The 25,560-nt window shown below is 45.4% G+C and overlaps 1 protein-coding gene across 2 annotated transcripts; it reads right to left on the reverse strand.

Moving 5' to 3' along the window:
- Window positions 1–2,700: 2,700 nt before the first annotated feature.
- COPS3 (COP9 signalosome subunit 3) lies at window positions 2,701–25,271 on the reverse strand. Of its 2 annotated transcripts, none has more exons than XM_004463475.4 (12): window positions 25,105–25,271; window positions 21,456–21,585; window positions 19,039–19,151; window positions 18,902–18,951; window positions 17,312–17,404; window positions 15,799–15,978; window positions 11,156–11,296; window positions 9,542–9,715; window positions 5,056–5,142; window positions 4,182–4,295; window positions 3,189–3,269; window positions 2,701–3,016 (listed from the first exon to the last, which is right to left on the reverse strand). In XM_004463475.4, exons 1-12 carry the CDS (start codon window positions 25,157–25,159, stop codon window positions 2,963–2,965), a joined length of 1,272 nt encoding a protein of 423 aa, XP_004463532.2. In that variant the 5' UTR covers window positions 25,160–25,271; the 3' UTR covers window positions 2,701–2,962. The 2 variants fall into 2 exon arrangements, with proteins under 2 accessions (XP_004463532.2, XP_071066377.1); XM_071210276.1 differs by having other exon boundaries at window positions 21,362–21,585; window positions 25,105–25,269.
- Between the last annotated feature and the right edge of the window lie 289 nt (window positions 25,272–25,560).

Below are 25,560 nucleotides of genomic sequence, written 5' to 3' on the forward strand. Positions count from 1 at the left end.
GGCAAATGCATAAAATGTAATGATAAATCAATGGTTTTGGACTCATAATGCATAAAGATGTAATTGGTACAATGACCCAAAGGTGGGGGAAAGGGAGGGCTATAGGAACATAGTTTCTGTATACTATCAAAATTAAATTGGTACCAAAGCAAGTAAGATTGTTAAATTTAAGCACCTTTGTAACTACAATGAAAATATCAGAGAATATGCAAGTTCAGAGACAGAAATTAGAGCACAAGCTGCCAGGGGCAGAGAACAGGGGAAATGGGGAATTAATGCATAATGGGTATAGGGTTTCTGTTTGAGGAGATGGGAAAGTTTTAGTAATGGGAGGGTGATGCGGGGACCACAGCTTAGTCAATGTGATTAATCCCACCCAGTGCTATGCTTGGGAGTGACTGAGATGGGAAAATTTATGTTCCACTTATGTTCCTACGATCAAAAAAGAAAGAACAGGAAACAATGACAATGAAATGCAACGTGTGTTACTGGACTGGATCTAATAATGGAGAAGGCCCTAAAGGATATTATAGAGATGTATAAAGAAATGGAATATAGCCTGAAAGCTTTATCGATGTTAAAAATTTCTCGAACTTGGTAACTGCATTTATGGTGGATATATGTGAATATCCTTGTCTTTAGGAAACGTCCATGGCAGTATTGTGTTCAAGGAGCATGATCATAAAACCTACACTCAAGTGCTCAGAAAATGGATGGATAAATGGGTACATCTATGGACTGGTAAGATGGACAGGAATCCCCTATGTATCTTTAAGATTTTATTTCTTCCCAACCCCTCGTCTGCATTTGCTGTGTCTGCCTGCTGTGTGCTGGTCTTCTTTTCAGGAGGCACCTGGACCGCCCATGTGAGAGGGAGGCGCCCTATCGTTGAGAAACCTCTGCTCCCTGCTTTGTTGTATCTCATTATTTTCCCTCGTGTCTCTTGTTGCATTGGCTTGCCGTCCTACCCATCTTCTTTAGGCGGCACCAGGCACCAAACCCGGGACCTGCCATGTGGTAGGTGGGAGCCCAATTGCTTGAGTCACATTCACTTCCCTCCCCTATATTTTTGATGTAACTTCTCTGTAATCTAAAACTTCTTTAAAAAGAAAGAAAAAAAACGGGCAAAAAATAAACATATATTAAAAAAAAAAGTTTGATGATATGTATGAAGAAAATACATATATTTTTTAAAAAAGATTGATGATATGGTAAATGTGGCAAAATGTTAAATAATGGTGAATCTGGGTATCTGCAGGGTAGGGAATAGGGGTAGTTTGGAGTTTTCTGTATGGGGTTTGTATTATTATCATCATCATTTTAGAGTACTTTCTTAACCCCCCCCCCCCCCCGTGTCTGTTCTGTGTCCATTTGCTGTGTGTTCTTCTTTGTCTGCTTCTGTTGTTGTCAGTGGCACGGGAATCTGTGTCTCTTTTTGTTGTGTCACCTTGTTGTGTCAGCTCTCTATGTGCGTGGCGCCATTCCTGGGCAGGTTGCACTTTCTTTCACGCTGGGCAGCTCTCCTTACAGGGCGCACTCCTTGCATGTGGGGCTCCTCTACACAGGGCATACCCCTGCATGGCACAGCACTCCTTGCGCGCATCAGCACTGTGCATGGGCCAGCTCCACACGGATCAAGGCGGCCCGGGATTTGAACCGCGGACCTCCCATGTGGTAGACAGATGCTATAACCACTGGGCCAAGTCTGCTTCCCTATTATTATAAGATTTTTATTTCTCCCCCTACCCCCCTCCCCGTTGTCTGCTGTGTCCATTCATTGTGTGTTCTTCTGTGACCACTTGTATTCTTGTCAGCGGCATCGGGAATGTCTCTTTTTGTTGTGTCATCTTGCTGCGTCAGCTCTCTGTGCGTGTGGTGCCGCTTCTGAGCAGGTTGTTTTTGTGCAGGGTGGCTCTCCTTGCTCATGGGGCTCCCCTAAGCGGGGGACACCCCTGCATGGCACGGCACTCCTGGCATGCATGAGCACTGAGCATGGGCCAGATCCACACGGGTCAGGAGGCCCAGGGTTTGAACCCTAGACTTCCCATGTGGCAGGAATTGCTCTATCGGTTGAGCCAAATCCACTTCCCCGTATTATTATTTGTCCTGTATGTCTGAAAGTATACCAAAACAAAAAGTTTGAAATTAAAGCAAAAAAAAAGTGAAAGGAAAAAAATTTTTAAGGACCAAATTCGCTGTTTCCTTCTGGCCACCTTTACACAGGCATCACATCTTTCTCGGGCATCAGGAAACCCTAGTTGGACAAATTTCAAGGTTCTGTGGGAGGAGGGCCCTGAACATCATCAAAATACGTGCAGCTTAAATGCTTCTAGAAAAGTGGGAAGTCTGGTGTCTGCCTATTGAAAACTATAATGTAAGTTAGAGAAGGAAATAAGGCATTCTCAAGACTCGAAGAGTGAGGCACAGCCTGCAGCTGAGACGCATTTAGGAGTGCAATGGCATCCCTTAGACCTGCAATTGACAGTCACTAAAATGCATGGGAATTTCTCCTGATAAAAAAGTAGCTTCTGCCTCCTGGACTCTCTCCACTTTTATCTTTTTTTAAAGGAAACATCTCAACTTTTAGATTCTAATCTGTTAAAAATTTCTATAATTCAACTATTTCTATTTACACCAAACATGATCTTTAAAAACTTTTGAGAGGAAAAAATTGATACAGAAAACACATCAATGTTCAAATAATTTAAAACAAAAAGGCAGATTTAATGCAACAACAACAATCTGAGGATAAATAAATCCACGAGAATTTAAAGTTGAGATTTTTTCTCCTTTCTTTGCAGAGAGAATGGTTTTCTGAAAGCATACAGGACTGAAGATGACAAAACAAAACTGAATTTCCCAGGGTCCAGGTGGAACAGTCTCGGTCCTCCCTGCTGCCCTCCTAACACTGTCACTGGCCAGGGTGACAGTCCGTGTGTTTGTCGCAGGATGGATGCTGGCTTCAGGAGTAACTGGATGGTTTGTTTCCTGAATCGTCTTCTTGTGAGCCCATACTCTGCAGGAGAGGACAGCGAGGCAGGGTGGTCATGGCTGGCTTTGTCAAGGCGTTCCCGCCAGCCCCAACGAGGCCCCGACCGAGGACTGGCCCCAGGCGCTCACAGCCGGAGCCCCTCATGCTCCCCCTCCCTCGAGCCCACTTCCAGTTGAGGAGAGAAAGACAGAGTCACCTTCTGCACGAACTGGGGGTTCACCGTGATCTCCTGATCCATGGCCTTCAGCCGCTCGTCAAGCTCTATGCACTTCAGCATCTGGGCGAATGTAATCATGAAGTGGGGTCAGTTAATTACATTCTTTTTAATCTAGGCTATTAGGATGGCTACTCAAGGCTCACAATGCCTTAATCTGTGGGGCTAGATGAGTTTCTGAGTGAGAATTCTCTGGATTTCATAAAGTTAACACAGTGCAAGCACCATATATAATCCAACAGTCTTAGCAGGATCTATGGCAGTTGCCCCAGTCATCAAACATATTCATGTTTTTCTTGCAGTGAAACCTAAAAATATTCACACTAAGTAGGAAAAATAAAAACTGTAAGTAGTTTAGGTAACATTTTACTGTCAAATGGGTTACAAAAAACCTTCCAGTTTTCAGGGGTTTTTTGGATTTTGGAAAGGGGAAAAAGGGATTGTGAGGGGCACTATGCTACTAGGTGTCATATCTTGGTGCCTGAGAGTGAATTTCAGTTCAGCCCATTTCCCTGGTCAGAGATGGGAAACACAGGCCTCACCTACCGCGTGGAGCCGCACGCTACCACCCAGAGGGCACGGTCACGGCTCTCTAGCCCAGAGCGCTGGGTGGGGCTCCGGGGAACACAGAGGACTGAACCGCTGCGGCAGCTGCCGTCAGGGGCCTGCAGAAGGGCCTCCCGCTGCCCTCCTCTGGCTGCACGCTCAGCCCTGCTCCTGACTGCAGCAGGGAGCGGCTTCCTGCAATCCCAGAACACCTCAGAGCAACGCTCGTATAAATGGCGGTGGGTACAGATGACGCTGCACTTGGTGGAAGAGTTTTAAGCAGCCCAATTTGAAGTGAGCTTTCTAGCACCTAAGATGTTCACAAACTGGGGACTACGCATTCTTAAAACTAAAATAACCGCAGAACATGGGGGCGGAATGTCACACACAACTTCTCAAATAGCAGTCACACCTCACATGTGCAGTTACCTCCTGATCAATGTTATGAAGCATGGCTGGGTTATTATATTTTTCAGGGTTATCATGAAAACTGACCATACCATCCTTCTGATTAATACTTGCAAAAATTTCACCATCTTCTATCTATAAATAAAGAAATCGGGAAAGCAGGTTAGGCCTGAATACACAGCGACTCAATATGGCATGAGAAAGCCCAGAAAGCAATAAATGTAAATGTGTGTGTTTAAACACCATGGGGTACTCAACAAGTGCTCAATGAATACCTTCTGTGCGCCACACACCATCACAGACGGTGACAAGGGGTGCAAAACTGCCCAGAAAACAGACAGACAGACATTAAAAACCCTGCAGAGAGAAACGGGGTTTCAGGTGGATGGTGACGTTTCATCTCTCGAGCTGGGCAGGGGACACGGTGCGTGTGGCGCATCCTTTACGCTGGTGCCACTCCCGTGCAGTCAGACAGACACGGTCCACCATGAGGTTCGGCACAGGCCAGAGCGGCAGCCGAGAGCGCCACCACGCGCGCGGCACAGCGGTGCCGGGACGTATACGCTGGCACAAGCGCGCGGTCTCCTGGTGGACCAGCAAGGCTGAGCAGTGCTGCTTTGTAGATCCAAAATACGCCGGGCTTTAAATGATGCTGACAGAACTGACAGTGAAAACATGCAACTATGAGAAATGAGGAGACCAAATAGGACCTAACCGTGTGAACCTTCTGAGCAAACAATGAACAGAAAAACCTACACATTAAGGAGATACAGCACTTAGTCCTCAGCGGTTTGCTTTGGGCGTTTCTCCCATTCTCCTCTTCTATCTTTCCAGTAATGAACATGTCACTTTTACAAGGACAAATACCCATTAGTTAATTACAGAAAGCACTTACCATGTGTAGGACATACTTTTCTGCCTCCTGAGGTCCAGATAACTGCACTCGACTTGCCATATCTTGTAAAGACAGTGTTAAAAATGTCTGAAATTCAGAAGTAGAACTAATCACAGGCAGAAACCACCGAGGAAAGACATTCTAGGAAATGTGGCCAGAGTTCCACTGTGTCATGGACCCAGAGGTGGGAGCCCTCAGCTTCCTAGGAGCACAGACAGGGGTGAGTTCCCTCCTGTGCACAGCACCCTCCCAGCAGTGCACCAAGGCCCGAAGCCCACGAGCAAACAGAGAAAATGGAACCGAAGGCCTCTGACACGGGAAAGCCCTGTCTCACTTAGGATTAGGAGAACATGAAATGAGACATCAAGATTCTGGTGTTTCACCAATCAGTTTGCCAAAGACCTAAAAGTCTGACGCACTGTGGAGACAGGTGCCCTCCTGCGCAGCTGGCAGGACCGCTGGCAGGCACAGCCCTGTGCAGACAGTCCGGCCACGTGCACGCGAGCACTCATGTGCTCACCCCTGGCCCCAGAGCGTCACCCCTGGAAACACATCTTCCACACATTCACACACGTAAGAAATGATAGGTGGGCCAGGCTCTTCAAGAAGTACGGTTTACATCAGCAAACCATGGAGACCACCTAAACTCCCTCAGCAGGGGACTAGTTAAGTAAATATAATATGACCACAAAAGGGAATACCGCATACTTGTGGGAGAAAAAAGGTGAGGAAGTTGTTTATAAACTGAAAAGGAATCTAAGATACATATATCTTTAGATATAGAAAAGGACAGGGACACAGATGTGGCTCAACCAATTGGGCTCCCATCATCTAGGAGGTCCAGGGTTCGATGCCCAGAGCCTCCTGGTGAGGGGAGCTGGCCCATGTGGCGAGCTGGCCCAGGCAGGAACGCGGCCTTGTGCAGGAGTGCCGGCCAACGCGGAGAGCTGGCGCAGCAAGACGATGCAACAAAAAGAGACAGAGGAAAGAGAGTAAAGACGCAGGAGACCAGGGAGCTGAGGTGGCGCGAGAATGTGATCGCCTCCCCCGACTCCGGAAGGTCCCAGGACTCAGTTCCACACAAAGAACACACAGCGAATGGACAGAGAGAGCAGACAACGGGGGGAACGGGGGAAAGGGGGAAATAAATAAAAGAAATTGAGATATATATAAAAAAAGGACGGTGCAGAACATTTATGTAAAAAAACCATAAAGGGCAAGAATGTGTATGTGTGAGTGTGTGCGCACTGGCTGCCTCTAGAGAAAGAAAAAGGTTGGCTGTGGGGTAGGGGCTTCCTATAGCTTTTAAATTTTTAAACTATATTGCTTGTTCGATAAAATGAAAATAATTTTAATAATAATTATCTTTCAAAAATCGGTTAAATTTTGTGAACAAATGGGGGAGGGTTGACTAAAGGAAGCTACACACTTGGGGTACATGAAGGAAACAAATTCCCCTGCTCACCTTGGGATCTGATGAAAATGCTTCTCTTTAGGAACAAATTAACAGAGTCCATTTTTCTGGCAGCTGGCAATACTTAGCACAGCTGCACTTTCAGAGCCGGCCACGTTAAAACCCTGATCTTGGGAATTCTAGATAGCCCATGACCAAAACATCTACATACACTTCATGCGGTATAATGAAAATGAAATTACAAAACTGTTAATTTTAAGAAGCACCTAAGTAGTTTAACACAAAAGAAGAATAAAAAATGAACATGTCTGAATTCATAAACGTTATTTTCCCCACTTCTAAGTAGACAGAATCTCCCGCCTGAATGTCCACCACCAGAGCTGAATCGGTTCTGACCCAGCCTTGCAGCAGACCTCCACCTAAGGTGCTGTGCTGAGTCTGGAAAGGGGCTTGTGATGCCGACTGCAAAGGCAGTGCGCACAGGGCCAGGGAAGACGTTCTCACGCTATGTACCCAGGAGGAGGCACACACACAGGGAGGACAGGAGGCAAAGGGAATCCAGAAAAAGGCCACCGGACATTAACAACGCACAATCTCTCAGTACAGGAAAGGAACCCCAGCTCTTAGCCGCCTTCCAGCAAGCAAAGCCCCTGGACATGGTTCTAGTCCAGGAGACTTAAGTACAGTTTACAAGAACTTTTGATTTTCCGATAATAAAATGAAAAATAAAAAAGAGACTAACTGGGCTAGGGAATCCTTTTCTTTCCCCCTCCCATTATTGTGGCACTAGGACAGGACGCCGAACGTGCAGTGGTCCCACTGAAACGAAGCTGCACGCTCAGACTACAAGGCGCAGCGGGTCCCGGGCGCTGAGCGCCGTGCGCAACCCTGCCCCACCCCGGCACAGCCACCTCCCCCCCGTGTGCCTGCCGATCACCTCTCCTCCCGACCTCTCCATTCAAACAGAAGAGTGTGTTTTCCCGGACTGACTTCTCGAAGTCTAAGCTACCAAGCCATCGCCAGCGATGCCCGTGGCTGAGCCCCTCGCAAGGTGACGACGGCGTTTTGCACTGGTGCTCATTCGCACCGTCATTTCTCCCAGTGCCATTCCCACTCTGCTACCCTAACCCAAGTACCAGTCATACGCAGGGGAGCAGCTTTTTTTTTCAAATGGCTATCGCTTGGGATGGGAATGGGAATTTGAGAAATGGGAATTTACAGTGGTCCTGTTGGCATCTGAATCAAAAAAAAATTGTGGAGAGAATTAGTCTGCTTGTTGCCGTGAGTCTTTTAGCTTGTGGGTCGATTTGGTTTTATTCTGGCTGACAGGTTACATTTGGGTTTTTTAATCTTTTTAATTTCTCTCCCCTTCCCTGCTCCCCAACACTCCCCAGTTGTCTGCTCTGTGTCCATTCGCTGTGTGTTCTTCTGTGCCTGCTTGGATTCTTGTCAGCAGCACCAGGAATCTGTGTCTTTTTTTTTCATTGCGTCATCCTGCTGTGTCAGCTCTCCATGTCTGCAGCACCATTCCAGGGCAGGCTGTGCTTTTTTTGCACTGGGCGGCTCTCCTTAGAGGGCGCACTCCTTGTGCATGCGGCTCCCCTACGCAGTGGACACCCGTGTGGCACGGCACTCCTTGCGCACATCAGCACTGCCTGTAGGCCAGCTTATCACATGGGTCAGGAGGCCCTGGGTTTGAACCCTAGACCTCCCATGTGTTAGGTGAACACTCTATCCATTGAGCCAAATCCGCTGCCCTGGGTTTGTTTTTTTGAGGTTACCAGGGCTAGGGAACAAATCCCAGAACTCCTACGTAGGAAGCTGGCGCTCAGCCACTGAGCCATATCAGCCACCAAGTTGGTTTTTTTGTTTGTTTGCTTGTTGTTTGTCTTTGTTTTTAGGAGGCATTGGGAACAGAACCGGGAGTCCCATGTGAGGAGCAGGTGTTTAACTGCTTGAGCCACACCAGCCTCTACATTTGTTTTTGATCTCTTTCATTCTCTTCATTTACCTCTGACAATGAATACAATGTTCTCAACTTACCTGCTGACTTCCTTACCTTGGTCAGGAAGCTCTGCTCTCTCTAGAATATCTGGGAGGAATTCCCCTTTCCTGCGGTGACTACCTCCTCTCCTTCCTCCCTCTTCTCCTTCGGGGCATCTGTCTGCACAGCCTGCCCGTGTCCACTGCTACCCCCCAGACTCACACTTTCCTTCCCGAGCCTCTCCCGGGTGCCGGGGAAAGTCACCTTCTCCAGGGCCCCACACTGGAAGCCCACCCTCCCCTCCCCCTCCCCACCAGGGCTCAGCAGCCCTCCCAGCACCAGCCCATCCCTACCCCACCTGCTTAACGGTGCTCCTTCCCATCGCCATCACCCTGCTGACGGAAGGCCTGGGGGGGGACAGGAGTATTTTCCAGGTGCCAACAGCTCTGAGCTATGGTGGGGGTCTCCAGCCAGACTGCTTCTCAGGAGGACAGTCCCGTCTGTTTAGGCCCCTCCTAGAAGGCTGCCTTTCACAGGCAGCAAGGGCCTTCCTAACACAGGTAGGACTTCAGTTTCCTTTTTGTACTCTTCTATACTGTTGGAACGTCTGCTCATAGGCATACTTTCATTTTAAAAAGAAAAAAGATGTAATGTGCCCATACTCTGCTGTTCACCAACACAGCACGGGCACAACCCTGGCCTCCCTAGTCATGCCAGAGAGCAGTTCTGTGTTAAGGAAGGAGAGAGAGGGGTCTCCAGAGCCGGAGAGTGCTGAAGCCGGCAACCACAGGCTTGTCTCTGCATCATCGGGAGCTCCAGCTGGAACTTTTGTGTCTCTAAGGCTACTCTTCTCTGTCGCCCAGGTACTCGCGTCCCCTGCCTCTCTTCCTCTTTACCTGCTCCTCTTTTCAAATACCCTGCACTAGCCCTGAAAAGACCGAAAGGTGTAAACCGACCCCTGTCTAACACAGCTGATGGTGAAAGGGTTCTTTCCTGGGGGGTCCTGCGCTCTACCGCGCTGCCTGCGCCCTTGGCACTCAACGCAGGGGAAGACGGACCAGGCCCGGGGCGGGCAGAGCGCGCCTCACCTTTGTCAGCCGCTGGATGTTCTTCTTGTACAGAGATGACAGGCACTGCTTCACCAGCCCCATGTTGTTGTCACGGGTGAACGTCTCGCTGTGCTTGTTCACCAGGTTTCGGAGTTCTGAGGGATTATTGGTGGAATAAACTTGTGCTAACTCGTGGTACGCATTGCTAAGGGGCTAAAGGTTTAAGGGTGGAAACAGAGATAAAAAATTTAGAGGAATAAAACATGCCAAGGAAGCAAAAAGCCTTATGGTACTATGTTTTGCACAGGTTTAGTAAAAAAACAAAACGCAAAAAAAACTTAAGGGACAAATCAAATAAAACAGGAGAATAAGATTTTACATCAATCCCTTTACTGCTACCTAGCAAACCATAATTTACCCAAAGCCAATGCCCAGTTTTTAAGGTCAAGGATTGAAATTCATGATGGAACAATTTACTACTGCCAATAAGATGTTGTGGTACGGAGTACATGACTGTCACGTAGGGCCTACCAAGAACCTAAGCTGCTCTAGGCATTTCAAGCACAGTATCCCCTATTGTAAGCAGTAAGAACTTGAGGCAGGGATCCAAGCAGATGTGGCGTGGGAATGAGTAACACTACCAACAGGCAGAAACTGGATTTAAACTCACATCTCTGATTCTGAATTTTTTTTTTTTAATCATTTAGGATATCCTCAAAAACCAATGGCTAATTCTTAGGACACTGTCAAGTCACCAAGGAGTAGCTTTATAAAGCATGTGCTCTAAAGCAGGCTCGCTCAGGGACCCGAGGGGTCACAGGGCTTCCCGATGTCTTCTGCCTCTGGCTGCCTCGTGCTGCCTCCCTGCCCATCATTCTGTGGGTGGTCCAGAGAGCCCTCCTGGCCACCTCACCCACTCGCCCATGGGGAGGCAGCCTGGAGCCCGCAGTGCTGATGCAAAGGCGACCTGGCTGGGTTCAATAAGCCAGCATGGAAACCTCACCATTGGGAATGCAGACAGCCTGAAATCCCGAGTCTGTACAAGGAGGGTCTGCATGAGACTGTTATTAAAATGACTGAGACCTGATACACTGTTTGAACTGCTTGATTTTTTTTAAACCATTAACAAGTATTTCAAAATTGAATGAACAATAATTAACTAAAAATAAACAAAGGGAAGCGGATATGGCTCAAGCAACTGGGCTCCTGCCTATCACACGGGAGGTCTGTGATTCGGTTCCCAGTGCCTCCTAAAGAAGACAGAGAGCTGGCGCAAAGGCAGGTGCAGCAAGCTGACGCAACAAGAGACACAAGAAAGAAAACATAATGAGAGACACAACAAAAGCAGGAAGCAGAGGTTCCCGGTGCCTCCTAACAATGATGAGCAGAATAGCGAGCTGGCATGACAAGATGACGCAACAAGAGACACAAGAGGAAACATATAACGAGCGACACAACACAGCAGGGAATGGAGGTGGATTAAGTGATTAGGCGCCTCCCTCCTACACTGGGTTTGGTTCCTGATGCCTCCTAAAGAAACAAAGACAGACAGACACAGCAAGTGCAAATAACCAGGGGGTGGGGAGAGATATCACCTAAGAGGAGCAGTTATATTTTAAAAACTCACCTTAATTAATAAAAAACAAAACTCACCTTAATGAATCTACCCACAATTTGAGACGTATATTTCGGTAGCTGCTGTACTTTGCCAAGTAATATCAAAGAAACTAGAATATACTTTTTATATGATTCCAACATGATATGACTGACCGCCATGGCTGGAGTAGTTATAGCCTGTGCGAGACAAGAGTACATGGGTGTGAAGAAAGAGCCAATGGGGGAGGAAGGAGCAATTACCCACAGAACAACTTTACTTAGAAAATAACAATACTGGGAAACGGACTTTGGCCCAGTGGTTAGGGCGTCCGTCTACCATATGGGAGGTCCGCGGTTCAAACCCCGGGCCTCCTTGACCCGTGTGGAGCTGGCCATGCGCAGTGCTGATGCGCGCAAGGAGTGCCCTGCCACGCAAGGGTGTCCCCCGCGTGGGCGAGCCCCACGCGCAAGGAGTGCGCCCCGTAAGGAGAGCCGCCCAGCGTGAAAAGAAAGAGCAGCCTGCCCAAGAATGGCGCCGCCCACACTTCCCGTGCCGCTGACGACAACAGAAGCGGACAAAGAAACAAGACGCAACAAATAGACACCAAGAACAGACAACCAGGGGAGGGGGGGAAATTAAATAAAAATAAAATAAATCTTTTAAAAAAAAAAAAAAAAAAGAAAGTAACAATACTTAGATAACAGCCACTCGCCACTCTCTCCTCCCCAGCCCCTGGCAACCACCATCTACTTCCTGTCTCTATGACTTGCCTGTTCTGGGCATTTCATATAAATGGAATCCCACAATAAGTGGTCCTCTGTGGCTGGCTTCTTTCACCTAGGATAACTTTTTTTGTGTGTGTGTTTTTTTTTTTAGGTATGAGGGGTCAAGGAGTCAAGCCTGGATCTCATATGTAGAAGCCGGCACTCAACCGCCTGAGCCACGCCTGCTCCCTAAGGCACTGTTTGGAAGGCTCATCCACACTGTCGCATGCATCGGAACTTCATTCCTTTCTATGGCCGAATAATATTTCATTGTATGGATGTACCATATTTTGTCTACCCATTCATCAGTTAATAGATATTTGGGTTGTGTCTACTTTTTGGCTATCGTGAACAGAGAGCTACTATGAACCTTCATGTAAAAGTTTTTGTTTAAATACTTACTTTCAATTCTTTTAGCAGTGAAATTGCTAGGTTAAATGGTAAACTTTTTGAAGAACTGCCAAAATGTTTTCCAAAGTGGCCGCACCATTTTACCCCTCCCACCTGTAATGTAGGAAGGTTCCATTTTCCCACATCCTCATCAACACTTATTATTGTCTTTTTGGTATGTGAGAAGACGGCGCTCAATCACAGAGTCATATTGGCTCCCCTGAGTTGTTTTTTTCATTTATTTGCTTGTGGTTTGCTTTGAGGAGGCACCAGGAACTGAACCCAGGACCTCCCATTTGGGAAGTAGGTGCTCAGCCACTTGAGCCACATAGGCTCCTTCATCATGTTTGATTTGCAGTTCCCTACCTAATGGTGTAGAGCATCTTTTCATGTGCTTATTGGACATCTGTTTAATGCCTTTGGAGAAATGCCTATTCAAATCCTTTGCCCATTTTCTAATTGAGTTATCTGTCTTTACTGTTGAGTTGCAAGAGTTCTTTATATATTCTGTATAAAGTTCTTTATCAGAAACAGGAATCCCAAATCCTGGGAAATGAGCTACTTTTCATTTTCTTTCACCTTGATTTACAAAGGTTATGAAGAATGGAAAACTATCAAACCCAAATCAGCCCAAACCTTCCAGATCAAAGAAGCCTCTAAGGCCATTTCTTCGATATTTCTGTACAGAAACATGACATAAGTGTGTGAGGATGTGCACTGATTCCCATGGCAACAACTATTCTAATAGTGAAATATCAGAACTGATTTAAATTTCCACCAAGAGGAGACTGACTACTAAACTATGTCACTCTACAGAGCAGAGATGAAACTACTTTTACTTTTTACTTTATACAACGAGTGAACTAAATTTTTTTTCCCAATAAGCATGTCTTTGCAAATTTTTTTAAAAGCAGTAAAAAAAAACCTGTATCACCTTTTGAAATTAAGGTAATAACACCATCTGTAACAGTGTATGTCTCATGCAAACACAGCTGCACGTAGCAGACTAACACCAGACAACGCTCATCATTAGGGCACAATCAAGGAATGAGTAAATTTTCAGGTAAAAGGTTCATATCTAAAAACATCAAAATGTAGAAAAAGTGGCCATGGTGGCTGCTGGGTGTGGGGAATGGGAGGAAGAGAAGAGATGTGGAGGCATTTTCAGGACTTGGGAGTTGTGCTGGGTGGTGCTGCAGGGACAATTACCGGACATTGTATGTCCTCCCATGGCCCACTGGATGGAACGTGGGAGAGTATGGGCTATTATGTAAACCATTGACAATGAGGTGCAGCGATGCCCAGAGATGTACTCACCAAATGCAATGGATGTGTCATGATGATAGGAGTGTTGCTGTGGGGGGAGTGGTGGGGTGGGGGCGAATGGGGACCTCATATTTTTTGAATGTAATATTTTTTAAAAAATGAATTAAAAGAAAGATATAATTAAACAGAATCCAAGAGTATATTATAAGAACAATAACAACAAAAAAGAATATTTTAAGGCGGTGGACTTGGCCCAGTGGTTAGGGCATCCGTCTACCACATGGGAGGTCCACAGTTCAAACCCCGGGCCTCCTTGACCCGTGTGGAGCTGGCCCATGCGCAGTGCTGATGCGTGCAAGGAGTGCCTTGCCACGCAGGGGTGTCCCCCGCGTAGGGGAGCCCCACGCACAAGGAGTGCACCCCGTAAGGAGAGCCGCCCAGCGCGAAAGAAAGTGCAGCCTGCCCAGGAATAGTGCTGCACACACGGAGAGCTGACACAGCAAGATGACGCAACAAAAAGAAACACAGATTCCTGTGCTGCTGACAACAACAGAAGCGGACAAAGACGAGGCAGCAAATAGACACAGAGAGCAGACAACTGGGGTGGGGGGGAAGGGGAGAGAAATAAATAAATAAATCTTAAAAAAAAAAATACTTTAACTCTTTACAACAGAAAAATTGTCTAAGTCCATTGCACACTTTCCTGTCTTTATAATGCCCGTATCATCTTGGTATCTCAAGGTCATCAGTATGTTCACTGGTTTTTATATTGGGCTAAAAAGCTAACCAACACTCAATGGCCATGAAGCGTGCTTTCACAGTTTTCTGAACAACTGCGCATTTGCCTGTGGTCACCTTGAGGACTCGGTGCCCTGATCAGGCCGTCCTTTCATGGCGCCATGCCTGCCTACTGCCACTTTATGGCGACCCACCCCTGGGTCCCCTCAGCACAGCCCCAGAGAAACTCTGGACCCCAATGACTCAGGCAAGTTCTCCTGGCTGGCAGTACCATGTGCTGCTGCCACACATCATGGCCAAGCGCAGGTCATCCACAGCACCGCCATCACTTACCACGGCAATGCACAGAGCACAGACGTGTGTGGGTACGTGTTAGCGTTTTACCTGTAAGCCTTCCAGGGTTTAGACTGTCCTTTATTACCTCAGTACACATTATGAATAAAACAGCAACTTATGAATACCTAATCTATCCTGAAAACACAGGTATTAATCAATACTGGCTTTTTTTCAGACCCTAAATAAACCTCCAGAATATTCGATAATTGTGGAATATACCTCATTCCACAGACCACTGGCCAAGGGACAAGGGTGGAAGAACTTGTCACTGTGTACTCCTTAATACTCTGAATTTTAAACGAGAATGTTGTACTTATTAAAATAAATGAAACTTGTCAAAAAATGCACGAGTTGCCCCAGATCAGTTTGAGCGTGAGTGGCAAAGCCTAGATTAGAACCCACTCCCGAGCACTCTTAACTACTGCTTACTCACGTAGCACTCCACCTGGCTCCTGCTCTCCAACTCAAGAAGCCAATCAACACCGTGTGTGGGGAAGATTAACCTTGCCCAAACAGAGGCCTGGTCTCTGCCGTCAGCTACTGGAGGTGGAAGGTGAACTCTAGGATTCCCTTGGAATGTCCTTTCTGATACGAGCACCTTTGACTGCCCAGGGGCTTTAGCCACTGGAAGTCTTAACAATGAGACTTATGAAGGGGCCACGTGATATGAGTTCTAATCTCCGGGAGGGGCTGAAGCCCCAGTAGAAACTCTGCACACCAACCTGGGTGAGCTTCCCTGGGTGGCCGCACCCTGTGTGCTGTCACGTATAGTGGCTGAAAGGCGGCAATGACATGCAGGACTCCCCGCCGAGAGGAGACTGGAGGCTCCCAGATTGGAGGCCCCAGGCCTCTGGCTAAGCATCCCCTCCAGCTGATTCTATTCTATATCCTCCACCATAATAAAACTGTAAGTGTGAGTATGGCGCATGCCACGTGTCGTTCTAGTGCACTAACGAACATGAGGGTGGCCCTGCAGACCTCCAAACCTGTGGCTCGTGTCTGAACAAAAGCAGGCTTGTGGGGCTGTTCCATCTGAAATTGCCCACCAGTACACACGGGTTCCCTGTCATAAAGAAAGGGTCTTTGAAAGTCGCTCCACCTGAAACCGAGGCGCCCTGGGATCACTCGGCTCCAGCTGTCAACCTAAGGCAGCACTGCTTTAATCATGCAAGTTCAGAACAACGGCCATTTAGCGCAATGATTACCTGTTCATAAAAGTAGAGTGCTCTTTCAAAGTTCTTCAGCCCCGTATAGATCATCCCTCCATAGTAATAGTAGCATAAAAAGTGTTTTGCATCATAGGCTCCATTCTCTTTACAGATATCCATCATATCCATGTCAAGATAGGGAAGGGCAGGTTTAAAGCATTTTGCCAGCAAACAAAGCTATGAACAAATTCATATTAAATCATTATTTTAACTACTTTTGGTAGGCTTTAACAGAGGAGAAAATTCATAGATTTCAGAAATTTGAAGAAAATGATACTCTTACATTTCATTGATTTAAATGATCTAAATGTCAACTCACAGCTCCATTTTTTTGACCATTAAAATCAAAATAGCATTTCTTTTAAAAGACTAACCAGCTATAAGACAGAACGCTTCAAAGATGAACTAAAGCTCAGTTAACATTTAGTCCACCTACCACCCATTGGCTAACAGATGGGGTAAACAAATGTGTCCTTTTTCTCTTTGCTGAACTAGTAGAATAGAAACAAGATGAGGATGGTAAGATAAAAATGGAAGTCTTTTCTAATTCTTTTCAATTTCTCAATCCAAAAGGGAAGGGAAATTGTGCAGCTCAAGAAAGCAAGCACCAGCACACGGAAAGTTCTGCATCTGGATGGGTGTACATGGCAGTAGACATTTGTATAAATTCATTAATTAGTGTCTTACTGTATGTATGTTTTACCTCAATTTAAAAACTGTTAAAGAAAGATAACAAAGGGGGGGAAAAAGAAGGCATATTTTCATGTGAAATTAGAATATATTTGAAATGATCCATTTTTCATATCATCTGTTAAGGAAATAATCTAAACATCAACAGGGACTGAATAAACCAAGGTGTACCCATAGAAAGAAACACTCTACAACTGTAGAGCATGGATGTGGACTAATCTCCAAGATCTATTAAGTAGAAAACAGCAAGACACGTAAGGAGTTTGTACAGATTATTACAATTTGTGTAAAGAAAAGGAGAAAATATATACGAATTTGCTTGTATGTGCCTCATACACTGTCAGACAATTACACAAGAAACTATTAACACTGGTTTCCTTTGGGGAGAAGGAAATGGATGGAAGGTGGACAGGGTGCTGGGAGACTTCATTATGTAACTCCCCTTTGTGCCTTCTGGATTTTAAACTCCACAAAATAAACAAATGAAAACATAAAGTGTGAGAAAGAAGTTAGTTGTGTCTATTCTCAGGGTCCACAATTCCTTAAAAAGAAAATGACCTGTGGTTTCTTTAGCATTTATCAGCATGAATTACCCTCTCCGTTCTACTCACATCACAAGCTTACTAGCTGAACCCCATTCCATAGTTTGCATCCAGGACTCTGCTAAAAACTCCCTAACAGACCTACCTATAATTTTTAACTTCTACAACCTATCCTAGTCTTCATCAAATTGCCTTCAATGATCTAATCCAATGTTGAACAAAGCCACCGACAACCTGCACCCTCTACCTGGTGCGAAACACTTGTTTTGGCTGCTTACCTGGCAGAGATCAGCATGTATTGAGGTCAGCTGGTTTGTGTTCATCTGCATCTTGTCTATGGCTTGTTTAAGGATGCCAATTCCTCGCAGGGGCTGTCAGAAATGACATCTCTTTCAGATAAGTTCTCAAAGATGGCAGCACATTGGGTCTTATGTTGTCACTTACAAATAAAAAATAACACTAATTGATAGGTTCCTTTCAATAGCAAAATGAGGTTTCCATACTTTTTCAGGAAATTTGTCCCTACTCAGTCAGATAATGTCTTATTAAGCCATTTCTTACGCTGTTTATAGAGTAATTCAGCACCCTTTTAAAATCATAAAGGGTTTTTTTGTTTGCTTTTTTTTTTTTACAATGATGATCAGTACTCAGAACCTGTGTTTCTTAACAGTTTATTACATTTACATCTAAACCAAAGTTCCCCAAATCATTTACAATATGTGAGAGCCTATGCTTAGGAAACTCAGTTGTGAGGAACAGTGTTATTAGCATTTTCCCATAAGGCAATTTAGGTACCACATGTAAATTCTAACAATAACAGAAAATTACTACTGAAACTATTATCACCAAGTTACAAACTGGCAGTTTCCTGCCCTAATTATAAATAGTAAGACTGAGTTTCTAGGGAGGCACCACCAGGTTCTGGACAGGTGACCTGGCTAAAAGGCAGCTTACACATTTTTTTTTCAAAAAAGACTTGTTGATTTTTCTAACCATCTCTTTCAAACACAGTTTATTTAGTACACCTACAAAATATCAATGTTTCTTGCTATTTTCAAACCTCCAGTCTTGAAGCTCACTTTCAAATCAGAAATAAAACACCCAAATTGGAACTGGTGCCAATTTCACAAAAAATAAAGAGACCAAAGAACTGTTCCAGATTAAAGGAGTCTAAAGCGACATGACAATGCAATCCATGATCTAGGAATTTCTTTTGCTACAAAGGACATTAGTGGAAGGACTGGCAAAATGTGAATGAGCTCTGTAAATTTGTAACAGCTTTATACCAATGTTGAATTCCTAATGTTAGTAATAATATGGTGGTTGTGAAGAGAACGCCCCATTTTTTAGGGAACACTCACTGAAGCGTTTAGGGCCAGGGGCTTCACACCTGCCACTGACTTCCCAACAGTGTAGACAAATCAAGTGTGTAGGTAAACAGAGAAGGAGAAGCAAATACAGTGAGGTGTTAACATGTGGAGGATATGAGTGAAGGATATATGGGAATTCTTCATATTCTACTTACAAGTGTAAAACTGTCACAATAATAAAAAGAAAAAAATTTAAAAAAATCAAACAAGAAAGCAGCATATTACAACACAGAGGGCATTAGACCAGTAGTTCCAAAAACACAAAAACAAAAAACCAGTAATCTCCCTTGAGGCTCCCTTCTCCCTGTATCTCTGAATTGCCACCTGATGTAGGGACTGACTGTCTCTACACTCAATGCCTTGAGTACTCTAAAGTGACAACATGTGCCTAAGTGTTACCAACATTCTTAGTACCAATCTAGAAGCTTATCAAATAAGTTCGTTTTGTAAATTAGGTGTATATATCAGAATTATGAGTATTTGAATAACATTTCTTACCTGTTTTCTTTCCACGAGTGCATTTGTTAACTGATGGCAAAGCCCAGCAACTAGAAATGACAAAATACTGAAAATATAAATATTTCACAATGGCAAAACATATTCAATGGAAAACAATCAAATGTTATTCAACTTACAAGTGTCTGTTGCGTATCTAATGTGCTCCCCGTTACAAGTACTGATGAAAAGCTGAACCTGTGAGAACAGCGTCTCAAAGTCAGGAACGCTGGGCATAGAAAACTTCACAAACCTAGGGTGAGGGGGAAAGAACCAAATTACCTTGCTATTTCATGATGGAAAATGTAGAAGGAACTTATGCCAGAAGAACATCCTGCCTTTTGCTCGTACTATGTCCCCTCTAATGGCTGGTTAAATTATATGTACAACAGTATTTTAAAAAATTAAGAACCAGAGCCCAGGAGATTCTCCTGGCCTGCCCAAGGTAACTACTATGGGTCTTTACACAGGCAAAATACAGAACATAACACAGACAGGGGTTAACAAGAATAAGCATCCTTTCAAAAGTAATAACTCTACTAACTGAGGCCAATATCGGGTCACCTAATACTCCCGAAGAAAATGAATGTAAAGTTTTAACCAAAATTTAAAAAAAAATTTTTTTCCAGCTGCAATGTGGTCAGGACAATTCATTTAAATCAGTTGTTGCTTTTCTTGCTCTGAGCACAGACTGAAGAAGGGTAAGGAATGAGCTGGTCGACTGGTTTGGAGGCTGCGGCAATAGTTCAAGTTAAAGATGCTACTGCCCGAACGAAAGGCAATACAGCAGGATATCGTGGGAGAAGACTTATCTGGGAGGAAGACTGACAGAGCCTGAGATGGCAGATGGCATGATAAACACTCAGTAGGGGGTTGGAAACAAGTCTGTGGGCACAAATCATATAAACTACCACCACTGGGGGGCATTTAGGATGATCTGTTTAAAGTAAACTTAAGAAAAAAAGAAAAGATAACTGTTGAAACTTTTTTTTAAGGTACTGGGGCTGGAGATTGAACCAGGACCTCGTATATGGGAAGCCAGCACTCAACCACTCACCACATCGGCTCCCCTCAGTTGGATTTTTCATTTGTTTTCCTTGTTGCTGTTTGGTTTGTTTGTTTGAAGGAAGCACTAGGAACTGAACTGAGACCTCCCATGTGGGAAGCAGGTGCTCAGCTGCTTGAGCCACATCTGCTCCCACAACTAATTTTAAAAAAAATGAAAAGGATGCTCTTGTTACCCAATCATAAACTCTCCTACATCTTTCAATTTGTCTCCTTCCATTTATACAGTGTTATTTAACTTAATAACGCCACCTTACATGTGTAATTACACTTTGTTATCAAAACGTGACAAAAACAATCTCATTTGAGCTTCACAATTGCTGGGAAAGGCACTGTCATTTCCATCTTAAAAATAAAAAAATGAAGCTCAGGGCTACACACCTCCTAACTGGAAGAATGCAGATTCAAACCCAGGAGACTGAGTCACAAGTTCAAGGTTCCTTCCACATGTTACCAATTTTAACTGATATACGTGATAAAACGCCTTATAGCTTTAAAACACTTTCATGTTCATTCTCTCATTGACGTGTGTGAGTGCATGTATGCAAGTTTCTAAAACATGCATGCTACCCATTTTTTTCTATAAATCAGAAAACACAGTAGAAATCTCTATGCACACCATCCAGTGCAATGATATGGAAACATTCCCATCTGTGACGTCCTAGACAGTAGCTCCACGTGGCCAGAGAGCACTTGAAATGTGGTTAGTGCAACTGAGGAACTGAATCTTTAGTTTTATTGTGTTTGCCTTAATGAATTTAGATGTAAAGAGCCCTATGTGGTCCCTGTATTGGAGAGCACAGCTCTGGACCCTCTAGTTCTAAAAAAATTTCTCCTCTAAACTTTGTTCCTGATGTGTATCTTTGTCTCAGGAATCCCAGTGTGAATAACGCCAGGTCCTCGCTTTAGGTCAATTTCATCTGTTTATATTAATTCAAATTCCATATCAAACAACATACTCCAATTTACAATACTATAGCATCAAGAGAAAAATAACTCTACCATCAACTACACAGAGTTACAAGGAACCCCACATGAAAACACGGTTTATTTAATTTGGTCTTAAATAGTTTTAACTTGTTCAAAGGGCATTCTAAGCAGTGTTGCTTGGATGACTGACAATTTTACTCAATATAGTCCACCTTACCATCATGCTTCCCTATTTTCCTTCCAAGTTACAAAATGTGGCCAATCTTATCGATTATGTGAAAAGCATTCAGATAAACGTATACTTTAGTGCCCACAACTGAACTGACCATTCATTTGTTTAAATTTTCAAAATTTGTAGAAACATAAGAATAAAAAGGTGATAAAACTGAACAAAAAAACCAGTAAAATGTAACTACTCCAATGTGACTTTAGCTTTGCAAAAGAGCTCCACGTTGTTCCATGACTTACTTTCTATACCAAAACAATCGAGCCAGATAGTGCGTAAGGTTCATAAGGTTCCATTTTAAACAACCACAAAACTACAGAATAAGATGCCCCTTACAAAACAGCAAGGACCCCCAAGGAGTGTTCTTGTACATCCAGAGCCCCAAGCACAGTGTCCAGGTGGGATAAGTTCTTTGCAAGTAGCTCCCCGCTCTTGTTGATGAGTTCACAAAGTTGAGTCATTTGCCCTGGAAAACAGGAATAACACCGTTGTTCAGTTACAGCACTCACCACACTACAGGAGCTTAAGCACGGCCTTCCGATCTGGAGCCAGAACTCAGAGGCACTCCTCTGTGAGCTCTCCTAGGACCTTCACTTTGAAGGACCCACAGGGGCAGGAGAAACGGTGACCTGCCCATGGCCTCAGAACCTGAGATCATGCTAGCCCTCCCATTTCCCTCTGGCCCCTAAGTTTCTTCTTTTCTTCCATTCCGTTTTCCAGATCCCCAAGCCAGAAAAGCACGTTACATTACCACCTCCCCCATCTCCCTCTCAGCATCAAATATGATTTGATTTTATTTCCTAAGTCCCTCAGCTCCATTTCTTCTTCTCTCTTCCCTGCCTCAATGCAGATCCTCATCACTTCTTGTCTGGACCATGTTATAAATCTTCTAAATAGTCTGCCCTCCTCAACCTTACTCTCCACCAATTCCTGTTGGCACCAATTCTAGAACCTGTATAATGTTTCTAACATGCAAATTCAGTCCAAGTACTCCGAGCAGCTTCGTGGAGTTTGGCTTACAGAACCCCTTTGGTGACTGGCGCTGCCACCTCCCAGCCTCACCTCCTGCTTCTTCCCCTTACACACCTTTTTTTCCTCACACCAAGATCTGAAAATTCACTCATTACGCCATGCCCCCTCATCTTTATGCCTCTGCACATGCTGCTCTTTACGCTTGGCGTTCCTGCCTCAGTTCCTCTCCTCTCCTCCCAAACCTGTTCAACAGTCAGCTCAGGCCTTCCTTCCACCCTCACCCCCATGACACAGAGGTCATGGAATGAGTTAGTTAGGGAAGTCCATGTCAACTTCATGGATGGAGGGACTGTCTTGTTTCTCCAGCTCAGAATATAGCATACGAAATCAACTACTCTTCTAATTCATTCATTGATCTTTCCACCATACTACACTGTTATGTTGTAACAATTAAGGTACAGAATCTAATTAGGCTTGAGTTGTTACATCCATTTTGATAGTTAGTTGGAAGAGGGACCTTATGGCCACAATCTAAACTCCCAAATCCCGCAATCTTTCCGGTGGTCTTGGGGTTATATACAAGTCCATGGGTATTAGCCCCTTGCATTTCCTCTTGTAATATTTCTCTTTCAGATTTTGAACTTTAAGCCCCCAATACCGGCCATTTCTATATAGAAGTTGTTTTATTTTCCCTTATTAAAAGAACACTTAAATAATAAAATACTTAAAATCCAAGTGACTATAGCTAGGCATTTTGATAATTTAATTTCTGGGGTTTCTAAACTATAACACTTTTTATGTGATCAGTTTGACCAAAAACAAAGGAAAATTTCCTCATTATTACATGTGTTGCAAAACAAGAATAAACAAACATCCACAATCTTTTTAGGTATCAACTTTCAGTATTATAACACACGTTTAACTGATTAATATCAAGTCATATAATTTACTATGGATCTCAATGGTAGGTATGAAAGAACCATCTTCCAGTTGAATAACTTTGCATTTCCCCCCACTACTTTAAATACATTTACGAGGACATGGAGAAACAAACATTTTGGTGTATTACTGTTCCCACCAGTTAAACAATCAATGCAGAGTTGAGACTTAAAAGCTGGGTCACTAAGAAATCATAAGATGGTTAACTAGTGCAGGGTCATGAGGAAAGTAAAAAAATAAGTTTAGGGAAACGGACTTGGCCCAGTGATTAGGGCATCCGTGTACCACATGGGAGGTCCGCGGTTCAAACCCCGGGCCTCCTTGACCCGTGTGGAGCTGGCCATGCGCAGTGCTGATGCGCGCAAGGAGTGCCGTGCCACGCAGGGGTGTCCCTGCTTAGGGGAGCCCCACGCGCAAGGAGTGCACCCCGTAAGGAGAGCCGCCCAACGCAAAAGAAAGTGCAGCCTGCCCAGGAATGGCGTCGCCCACACTTCCCGTGCGGCTGATGACAACAGAAGCGGACAAAGAAACAAGACGCAGCAAACAGACACAGAGAACAGACAACTGGGGGAGGGGAGGATTAAATAAATAAATAAATCTTAAAAAAAAAAAAAAGTTTAAATGCCATAGGGTACATCTGAAATGAGCACAACCAGAAATGTGGCCAACAAAATTCTCTCTAATCAGAAAAAGTTGGAAATTATAATATACCTGTCACTTAAGGTTCATGTTAGAAAATTCTGAATAAAAGCAGAGAAAATAGAAACTCATAAACATTTAATATGCAGTGAGAATGAGTCACAGAAATTGAAAGCAGTGTTTGTATCTTATGTATCACTGCCGAACAGGCTGTCACTAAAAGAGCATGTTGCACAAAGTTTACAGATGAGTAATCCCACTTGATGCGCCAAGAGAACTACTGTCATTTTGAAAAATGAGTACACGGGCCAAGGAGAAATTAAACAGCCGGTCCATCAAGTGACTGAGATTCCAACCTGAACCTTCAAACCACATTACTTCCCATGAAGTGGAAACTCAGTGCCTGTGGAATAAATGGGTGGGTGGGTTCCTCATTTACAGAGAATGCACGCAGAGTGCCTGACCTGTGAACCAAATTTCTCTATCAACGAGGAAGAGCTACTATGTATTATACACAGCTCCAAACCAGAGCATCTACAAACACGTAGACTATCACCCCTCCAGTTTTACAAATGGAGAAGGAAGAGCCTGGAGATGTTGTCAGTGACTTATCCAAGGTCACTCAGCTCCTAGAACTTTAGAATTAATGGCAATTAACACTGACTTTTTACTTCATTCACCGTCTGCTACGTGAGAGGTACTGTTCTAAGTGTTTTTCTCTCATTCAGTCCTTACGACTCTGTTTAGGACGGTGAAAGCGGCTTTCAGACCCGGCATCTAATTTCTCAAATCCCGAGTGCCGGGCTCCGTCTGGCGTTTCTAGTCAGACGATGGGATGACCCAAACAGCATGGAAAAACTAAGCGCAAAATAGCTTAATGCTAGAAATGGAGTCCTGCGAGCGAGAGCTCCCTCGCGTTCTGGAACTAAACTAAGCGCAGAGGCTTCCCGGGCGTGCGCCGGCAGGGGAGAAGAGGCAGCCGGGCGGGCCTCCCCGGGAAGAATTCGCCTCCCGCCGGCTCCGCGCGGCCTAGTCCCCGGGCGGCCGAGGGCTGCAGGGACAGACAAGGCGGCCCGCCAATGACGGAGGGCAACGGGGGTCGAGGTGCCCAATGGGCGCGCAGGACGGCGTCTCGGCGGAAGTCCCGCCCCCAAACTGTCAAGCAGCGCTCGGCCGCGAAGGGGCCCGCGCCGGGTGGGAGGAGGGGAGCGGGTGCCGGCGGCCGAGGGAGAGGACGGGAGGGCCGCCGGCCCGCCAGTGCGCAGGCGGCAGGCGGGGAGGACGGAGCCGGGAGTGGTGCGGGCCTCGGCGCCGCACACCCGAACTCCGGCCAAAGACGAGTCTCGGCAACAGCAGGGCCGTCGGCGCCATCGGCATGGGGATGCGGGCCCGCCCCCCAGGACCCCCCAGGCGCAGCCGGCAGCCCGGGCCTCACCTTGAGCCGAGAGCTGCCGGACACTGTTCACGAACTGCTCCAGGGCAGACGCCATGTTTCCCCCGGGCGGCCCAAGCGGCTGAGGCGGCTCGGGCGGGAAAAGGCGGCCGCTCTGGGAGGAGGGGCTGCGCCGATTCACCCGAGGGCCTCAAGCAGGGCCCTGTCGTCACTTCCGCCGGCTCAAACACCGCGAGATCTCACCTGCCGGCGAACCGGTTTCTGTTGCCATGGAAACCAGTCCGTTTCCTCGCCCTGGCCGGTAGTTGATTTTCTTTCCCGTCTGTCTTCTGTGCGCTCGTGAAATCTTTCCCCGCAGCATCATTAGTGGGGGCCGGTGGGTAAAACGAGGAACAAATCTCATCCCTAAGCACATATTTTCCGGGTTTTGCTAGGAATGGTCGTCCCGTTTCCCCATCTGGCCAAACGCTTCAAGCCCGGCTAAATTCGAGCCACTTC

This window comes from Dasypus novemcinctus, chromosome 21 (assembly GCF_030445035.2).
Source record: "Dasypus novemcinctus isolate mDasNov1 chromosome 21, mDasNov1.1.hap2, whole genome shotgun sequence".
In the NCBI taxonomy this organism is placed as follows: domain Eukaryota; kingdom Metazoa; phylum Chordata; class Mammalia; order Cingulata; family Dasypodidae; genus Dasypus; species Dasypus novemcinctus.